Raw genomic sequence first — 9,290 nt, 5'->3', positions numbered from 1 at the left:
CATGGACTGAAGAAGCATGGGGGATGCTGGTGACATGACTGCGGCTTGAAGCCCATTTCCAGAAAAATAATAACCTCACCTTTCTCATACCCAACCTGAATGTTTTTCTCTTGTAAAGCAAAACTTGATCATTCATATGGAGAGATGTGCCAACCAGTCCCACACATTGCATTCATGTCCATGCTGAACAAGCATCCCTCTATGTGGCTATAGGTTAGTAAAAAAGATTTAGTTTTGTTTTTAATGCCAGCATTCTGTAGTGGAGAAAGGATGTTTTTGTTAGATTTGGATAGGTTGGGCACAATGTATGGCGTGTAGGGAAGGGGTAAGGGATGGATCCTGAGAATGTAAAGGTTTGCTACAAAGGAGAAGGGGGAGGGGTATAGCTCCATGCATTGGAGATAACAATATGACAGAACCCTGGTAACAAAATTACTTCCAATGTAAACTTTCCCAGACTATGGGGCTCAGATTTGCTTGAGCTTGTTGCAGACATTACTAAACTCGTCTGACGTTTTCAGAAGATGATATTACAGTGCTGGCAGTGAAGCTGCCCTCTTATGTTCCCATACGCCACACACAGACATTTCTCCTGCATTCTGCACTACATACACACACATCCCAGGAGCAGCCCGGGCATGTTGCCATGGATACGTACGTGTGTATGAACGTGGTGACGTAAGGGAAACGTGAGGATCTGGTTAGCAGATTGCGTTCCATGCTCGGTGACTCCGGTAAGGAGGCTGTGTGTATCTGTTAGAATGAGCTCACCCCTCGGGTACCCCCGCCTGTGTAAGGGGAGAATGCTTTGCTACTGATAGCATTCATTTCTTGTCAAACAATGCTTAGGATACAGGTTTCATCCTTGTACAGTGAGCTTACATTAGGTTGATATTTACAGCATTATATCTTTGTTTAAACCTAAAATAATTTACTGACTGAACTATAAGTACGTGCTTATGTACCACCTAATATACAGGTAGTCCCCGGGTTCAGGACATCCGACATACGGACGACTCCTAGATACAAACGGAGGCGGTTTGCATGACTTGCAGAGGAAATCTTTTGCTAAACACAGCTTGTAACTCTTTAATTACCAAGACAAACTCTGCAGTTGTTTCTTTTTGCATATAAAAGCACAGCTTGCTCCAGAAGTTAATGAATGTCTAGGCTCCATAAAGTTTTTTTTTTTTGCTTTGTTTTGTAATTAGCTCACAGTGAGGATTTTATACAGTAACTGCGACCTCACTGCCTAATATTATGTTGAGACAAACATCTGTCCTAATTATATTTATTAAAATAATGTACCTGTTCTGACTTGCGCACAAACTCAACTTAAGAACAAACCTACAGTCCCCATGTCGTATGTAACCCGGGGACTACCTGTATAACTGTCGTGGCCCAATCCCTGGTTGTCAGAAGAAGAGAACACATAACCAATCCCTAACCTGACATCTCACAGGATGGTTTATAAAATAGTACAATTGTATAAAATAAATGTAAACAGGAAAAGCTATCACACATCAAGCATAAATAAAATTGTATCAAGTATGATGCAGAAATCACATCATACAGACAAATGTATAACTACTATTACTTTATTCTATAGGACCTCTGCCATCAGAATATATATAAAGTTATGGGGGATTTACAATATGTTCAGGCCACAAAATGTGCATTTTAATGTGTGAAAATGAAAAGAAAAAGGATTAAAAATCACTAAAATAACAGAATAAATAAGTTCTTTTCCTGTTTTCCCTTCAACCACAAGCACATTACATCCAGGTGAAATCTTCAGTTTGATGTCATTTTACATTTTAGAACTTTGTCTTTAGTTTCTTTTATAGTGTTATGAAAGGTAAAAACCCCTGTCCATATTGTGGAGATTCTCACTCACTTGGTCTATTGTCAGTTGTTACCACAACAAGTAGTAAAGACAATTCTCCTATTGGGCTACCTGTTCCAGTAACTAGCATTAAAGGTGGGATTCCTACTCACTTGTCTCCAGACAGGAAGAAAGCACAGAAAGACAGCAAAATTATCATTTTTTATTACACAGTATTTATATAATGGTGACATATTGCGCAGCACTTTACAAAGTCAATATTCATGTCACTGGCTGTCCCTTAAAATCTCCCCATGTCCCTACCATAGTCATATGTCATTACCACAGTCTAGGGTCAACTTTGGGGGGAGACCAAATAACCTAACTGTTTGGAGGAAACCCATACAAACATGGGGAGAACCTGCAAACTCCATGCAGATATTTTCCTAACCTCTGAGCCACCGTGCTGCTCAAAATAGAACCAAAAACCTTCACACATCTGAGAAAACACCATGAGGGCTGCTGGTTTACCTAATGGCCCATACTGATGCACCTTGACAACAATACCACCATTCCATATCCCCCTTCTGTATGCTGCTTCCCCATTTCATCTCTTTTCTGTCACTGTCTGTCATTTGCAACCCCTATTTAATGTACAGCGCTGCATAATATGTTGGCGTTATATAAATACTGTTTAATAATAATATTGTCTCCTTTTTGTTCCCTGGCATATCTCCAGACAGAGAGATGCAATGCATAGTGATAAATGGACAGAAAACTGCAGTGAATTGATCTCTGATCCCATAATGCTCAGCAGAAGCTGAGAATTGTCGGAGTATAGCATCACATGACACTCTTTTTTCTAATGTTAGCGCTGTTCAGCACCCATAAGGATGGGATAGCTGTTCTTGCATAAAGAAGTTTCTCCCTGCAAAAACTGCTGTCATGCTACATTCATCATCTTTGTCAAAATTATTAGAATTTAGAATTAGAATTTTATTTGCAAAAGCTTTTATGTACATAAATTATACAATGAATCCTCATACCAATTTGCATTCAGACTTTCTGTAATACTATGGAAGATTGTACATCATTATTGGTTATCTGAGGTTTGGATTTAAAATAAATCCTCATGGATAATTTGTGACATACTGCCTCTGTTAAAGTGTGTGTTTTTCTAATCACTGTATTTGTAAAATGAAAGAAAACCTTTTCTGAGAGAAACACGGGAGGCTACTATCACTGACTTCCCATTCTGCAAATTCGAGTTGCCTGCGGACCATGCTGACTCTCTCACTTCATTATTTTGAGTCTCTGGCCTGGAGCAAATATCCCGACAAGGACTTCTGACTTTATGTCAAAATAATATGCATGCCTATGCTTCTGTCAGGGGCATGGAAACTTTTCATGTAATTAAACTAATATGACAGTCATACAACAACTATTTTAGGTAGTGGTCAGCAGTATGCATATATTGGCAAGTGCAGGCTATAAGATACAGGGGTTGTGATTCAATATAAGCAAGAGTATTATACTGAATTTTTAATCTGATTGTAGGGAAATTGTATTCATTTAAAATAAAACACCACAGTCCACCATATACTGTAAATCTGAACAAAAATTGTAACCCTGAGGGGCTCAAAAAATAATATGCATGCTTTGCCTTCTATGGCAGCCTTCTGCACTCCCACAAAATAATCTATTCCTAATATTCTGGTTAGCCCAGTGTATATTTACTAATATGCTTTGGAACTGGAACACCAGTAAGCACTTGACATTACAGTTGTTAGAGCAGGACCACCCCTGACAACCATCAGACAATGGTAAGCCTGGCATGGTCCCTTTCAAATTCAATATGTACATAATAACAGTATCACCTGGGTGCTTAACAACTTGAGGTATACATTGGAAGGGCTTCCAAAGCAAATTTTGATCTGTTATAGTGGATGTGAACTGAGTAAATCACATTAAAAAAATAATTGGTTCATAATATTTGTAAGGAAAATAATATACAGTGTTTTTTTAATATCAATACACAAATATGTTTCCTAATATCACAAGTAGAAGTGATAGAAGTAAAAATGGTGTGGTAAATCTAATAGACCTTGTAGTATATTTTGCAGCTATAGAAATCAGATACGATTCTATAATGATTTCTTACACTGTTATTCCTGTACTTTTCTGTCCATTCTGCTGCTCTTGTTTAAGGGGAACTACATACACTATATTACTGTGGCTGTATATAATCCTTTTTCTTGTTTTGACAGCAAAAATGCTGCAGCATACAAAGCTTCTAGACATATCTAAAATCCTACAAGTGGCTGAATCATTGGAAAACACTGTATGTGGCTGTTTTGGTCCAGATGGAGGACAGGTTCTATTTATTAAATCCACTGGAGAGCTAATCATCACCAAAGATGGAAAAATAATACTTGAGTACCTCTTATTGGATCATCCTGTTGCAAGGTGGGTGGTTTTTTATGGCAGAGAGAGGGTACAATTGGCAACTACTTTAAATTTCTATATTTAATGTTCTACAGTGTGTATGTGTGCCATGAAAAAGGAACTACAAATAATTTTACTACCAGTGCCTTTGTTTCACGCACATATTACATGAAAACACACTTAAACCCCAAAACATTTTATGTATTTCTGAAAGCAGGGTACCTACAATATTACCTCAACTGTTGATCAAATTTTTATTGTTGTATTTAACACACTCAAACAACAAAAATCAAACTATAAGAGTACAGTAATACACAATTTAGTAGCAGACCAACTGCCCAATCCAGCTTTTTTACAATAAAAAGTTGTGAAATAAGAAGAATAAATCCAGCATATCATTTCAGGGAAACAAATGCGTTCAATGTACTGCAATCCCTTTAAAAATGGACATGGCAGATATTGTTAGTTCCAAGCCCAATTTACTCCCAACCACCAATAACTTAAGTAGACTAACATCATGTGTATTGTATTAATATAGAGCAGAGGCTATAGAGAATATATGGGAAATATATTTGGTTACTAGTATAAAAAATAAGATCTGATATAAACCATACAATGCCCAAAAAATCTGCAGAATGTGGAAACAGCCAACATTGCACAGTGGTAGCTCCAGCAACCTGATGGATGAATTGTAGTACTATCTTGAACATAATGCATATGCTTTACTCCCTTTTGTTCCTACAGAACTGGAGCTGGGATTCCCAAAAAATGAGGTAGATTAGGATTGTGCCATAGGGCATATGTGATGGCTGAATGATATTCAAAAAGTGCCCAAGTGCATGAACCCATGAAAAAGCCTGAATAGTAACTGTTATAGTGTAGGTGTAAAAGTGTCGAGCTGCTTTCAAGAGTTGTTCACTCAAAAAGCAATAATAAAAATTTGGTAAAGCTGTTAAAATGTACATAGCACAATGTTGGCATAGATGGTTCCCACAAAAAGTCTGATAACTTGAACTTTCCCAGCAAGCGACAAAGGTAGACCACTTCAAATGTCAAACTTATCTTTAGTACTTGTTTGCAGGGGTGTAGAATTTAGGGCCACAAAGTCAGTTATTGGGGATGTCAGGAGGGGCTAAATTTGGTGCATCAAGTTTAGTAGGATTATCATTGCCCGATACGATAGGTCAGGCTCGTCGTGGGTGAGAATCTGACATGTGTACAGTGTTCGCCCAACGTCATTCATGGATCCGTCCTGACATATCCGTGAACAACCGCTGTACAAGTCAATGGAGAAGAGAACAATGGGGTGTCACTCATTCATTTTCCCTTCTCCATGGAACAGAATGGCCTGTGTCTACAGCACTCGTTCGTTCATCCATAACAAAAGATTGTTTCCAGCTACAAAAATTGAACTTGTGTATGCTGCTATAGGGCTTCAAAAATTGATGATTCTAGGTTCTGAAGAAACAATAATAAGTTTTCAGCATACAAAGCTAATTTATCTTAAAGGCCCCACCTGATGCCATGTAATACCAGCAGAAGTGGACAATGCAGATGGAAATCGACCACCCAATTTTAAGGATGCCTTAGGAGTAATATATTACCCAACACATAAACGGAGTACTAACCCCTGTATATGAAGAAACTTGATTCATGTAACCCCAATATACATAATCAAATGCTTTCTCGATGTGAAAAAAGGATATGATCCTTAAACTGAGCATAGTATGATTAGCCTAGAAATTTGTATCAAAACTATATTTTCAGGGAAAAAAATCAAATTAGTGCACAAAAAAAACAATAAAAGGTGAGACGGAGTTACCCAAATAGATACCAAATATGTCTGGCATGGCATGCAAACTATGATACCCCAAATTTTATATTTAGATGTTTGCCTGGAGTTCAGTGTTACTATATCTAATGCTTCTTAAAAGGGAAAAACAAACATTATGCCAGAGAATCGGTCTACTGTCAGTTGTACTTCTCTGTGTTGTTGAATTCAGAATACAGTATGACGTTACTTCACTTTTTGCTGTTTTGTATATTTATTGATTTGCGTATATTGAGGATGGATGATACAAAAAGGAACCTATCATTCATTCAGTAATAAAATGCAAACATTTATTTTTTTGTTTTTCCTTAGGGTTATTGTGAACTCTGCCTCAAAGCATTACAGTGTTACAGGAGATGGTGTGAAATCATTTGTTTTACTGCTGTGTGCTTTCCTCAGGGAAATCCAGAGAATGACTGATAAAATGGAAGACTTACTTGTATCTGGGAACCAGGCAGTGAGATATAAAAGTAAAGGTTACATGTTAAGAAGAATAAGCAATATGCTGTTGACTTTCCAGAGTACAGTCCTGGGGTCCATTATAAAACAATGCCTAAGACCACATTTTCTTTCCATGTACACAAACATAAAAGGAAATGTTACATTGTGCAGAGCATCTCTACAACAAACACTGGATACTTACTTCTGTGGAAGAAATACATGTAACAACCAAGGGTTCATTAGTAGACTGGCCTGTGATTATGTGTATAAATGTTTACATTGTGCTGATGGTGTTCTGGAAGTAGTCAGCTTTGTGGACAAATGCTTCTCTGAGCTTCACACACAAGTTCCAGGATTTCCAGTTGATAATTCCAGGATCCTGCCAGGCTTAGTACTTCACCGAGATTTTTCAGTTTACTGTCCAGTAGAGGGAGATCTGCAAGCCCTTATAGTGACAGATCAAATCCATCAGTCTCTTTCTGTGTCAGACATAGGCTTTGTTGTATCCTCAGATATCCAGCTACAGATTTCCCAGCAGCATCTGCAGCAAAGGACTGAAAATATAATGAAGCAGTTGCAGAATTATCAAATCAAGCTGATATTGTCTACTGTTAAACAACATGAAATAGTTAATTTCTACGCTAAACTGCATGGCATATGTGTAGTAGATTGCATACCATCAGAAGAGATTGAACTCCTGTGCACAGTCACTGGGGCGACTCCTGTGTCTACGCCACTCACGGATCATCTACAGAATAATGCTTTTCTGGTAAAGAAGTGTCAGCCTGTTTTACTTGGTGATAAAAAATATGTACAGCTTGTATTCAGTGGTTCATTGGCCTTCCAGCCACACAGCATTGTGTTATATGGGCCTGTCAGAGGTCTGACTGAGCAGATTGCTTCATCTTTTCATGGTGCTTTTAAAATGCTTAAACAGTTATTCCAGCCAGTGGATGCCAGTTGGGAAGAGTCACTAAATAACCCAGACTTTTGTTTACCAAATAGAAGAGTGTCAGTGGAAGAACAAAGAGTACCTTGTAGCCATTGCCAGAATGACTCAGGCTGCTTTGACTGCCATCTGCAAAGAATAGATCAATACACTCATATGCACTGCAAACAAAATGCACCCGGAGACATTTCAAAACTGACATTAACAGAAGCAACAGCTAGCTTAACCACATGTTCCCAGATGTGTACAGGTACGCTTAATTTGTGTTTACATCAGGTAGCACACAACCTTCAACAAGAAGCAGAACCTGTGCATAGTTTAAGATATTCTGTGAATTTAAAACAAAAACATTTAAAAACATTGCCTGCAAATGTATCATTGCATAAACAACCTACAAATAATGGACTAGTATTACCAAGTGGAGGAATATTTGAGATTTTATTGCATCGTCATCTGCACAGTTTTGCAGAAACGTGCCAGGAGACAGAGCTTGCAATGGTTTGTTCTATGTTTGGAGATGCCCTCTTATGTATTCCCAAACATATTTATCAAGCCAAGAAGGGAAGGCCCTGTTTTCCACTTGTATATAAGCAAGTCATTAATGCTTTGAAAAGCAAAGAGACAATAGACATAAGCCAAAGAGGTCTTGAATCAGTGTCCTGCAAATACCAATTGATATCTTCAGTGCTCCAATGTATTAGTAAACTTGTGACTATAGACTTAATTATTGGTGTCAAGAGAAGACCTCAAAATGCTGAGAATGAAGAAACTAAGAATGTATAACTTCTGACCTGCTGAAATGGTAATTCTCTAATTGTGCTCAGTATTTCATTGTGAATGTTGGCAGTTTGGGAAATGCTCAGGTGTAAGTTATTATCATATTGTTATCAGTGTTACAATACAACAAAGCATACTGCAATGCAGTTTTCTCAATGTAAGGGTCAGGGATTAAATGTATGTGAATATGCACTGCCATAAGTCTGAAGTCTGTTCAGAGTTTTTACAGCTCATACAGATTTGTAATACATTAATAAAATTTAATCACTGTTGATTTGAATCCACCTCAGTTTAGATTTTTATCGGACTTCAACTTACATCAAGTAGTGAATCATTTAACAATATGCTCTGAACAATTTTCCTGGTCCACTCGTTTTAAATGTCTGTAACAGAGAAGGTTGCTGTTCATCAGATTCACCTACTGCTTTATAAATAAATCCTATAAATAGTTTGCCAGATCAATTACTTTTTTTTTTGTTTTAAATACAGTTTTGAAGGAACAAAACATATTTTCTGGACTCCATTAGTGAGTTTTCCCTCACAAAAAAACTCCCCTCGCTTTACCAGATAGGAAGTGAGGAAGAAACTGCAACAGGGACACATACCAAAATCAAAATCTGTCAGGGTTTATATTTTTCATAAACTTTTGATAAATAAAAGCGTTTCTTTGGCTGTTTGTGTTGCTGTTGTAGAATTACTGGTAAAACGTAATCAGAAAGGAGGAGTACATCTCTCTAATGGAGCCAGGGAGAGCAGTAGAAACCTGACCCATTGTAATCCCTCACAACTCTGTAGAACAATTTCACTTGACATATACCCTAAATATATATACAATAAACTCATTGGTGTGGGTGGGCTTTTGCCATGATCAGCAAGTATGATGTGCTATGGTTTGGCACACACCTACCTTTACACCCCGCAGCAATGACAGGAGACATGACATATTCTCCACAGGGCCAAGATTAGATCCGAACTTTACACTGCACCTGAAGCCTAATTTATCTGAAAGCCACCAGGCGCAG

General features: G+C 37.8%; 1 protein-coding gene across 1 annotated transcript; it reads left to right on the top strand.

Annotated features, from left to right (window-relative positions):
* Positions 1 to 700: 700 nt before the first annotated feature.
* Positions 701 to 8,552, top strand: BBS10 (Bardet-Biedl syndrome 10). The gene is made up of 3 exons (XM_072401389.1): positions 701 to 734; positions 4,093 to 4,291; positions 6,414 to 8,552. The coding sequence occupies exons 1-3, from the start codon at positions 719 to 721 to the stop codon at positions 8,272 to 8,274; spliced, it is 2,076 nt and encodes a 691-aa protein (XP_072257490.1). The 5' UTR covers positions 701 to 718; the 3' UTR covers positions 8,275 to 8,552.
* The last annotated feature ends 738 nt before the right edge of the window (positions 8,553 to 9,290 follow it).

Source organism: Pyxicephalus adspersus, chromosome 2 (genome assembly GCF_032062135.1).
Source record: "Pyxicephalus adspersus chromosome 2, UCB_Pads_2.0, whole genome shotgun sequence".
NCBI classification, from domain to species: domain Eukaryota; kingdom Metazoa; phylum Chordata; class Amphibia; order Anura; family Pyxicephalidae; genus Pyxicephalus; species Pyxicephalus adspersus.
Note: the sequence above shows the minus strand (reverse complement) of the source record. Positions and strands in the feature narration are given on the sequence as shown.

What these genes read in the sequence shown, in the direction of transcription:
- BBS10 (XM_072401389.1), top strand. An exon ending in TTGGATCATCCTGTTGCAAG is followed by an intron (nt 4,292 to 6,413) that starts GTGGGTGGTTTT and finishes GTTTTTCCTTAG; the next exon opens with GGTTATTGTGAACTCTGCCT.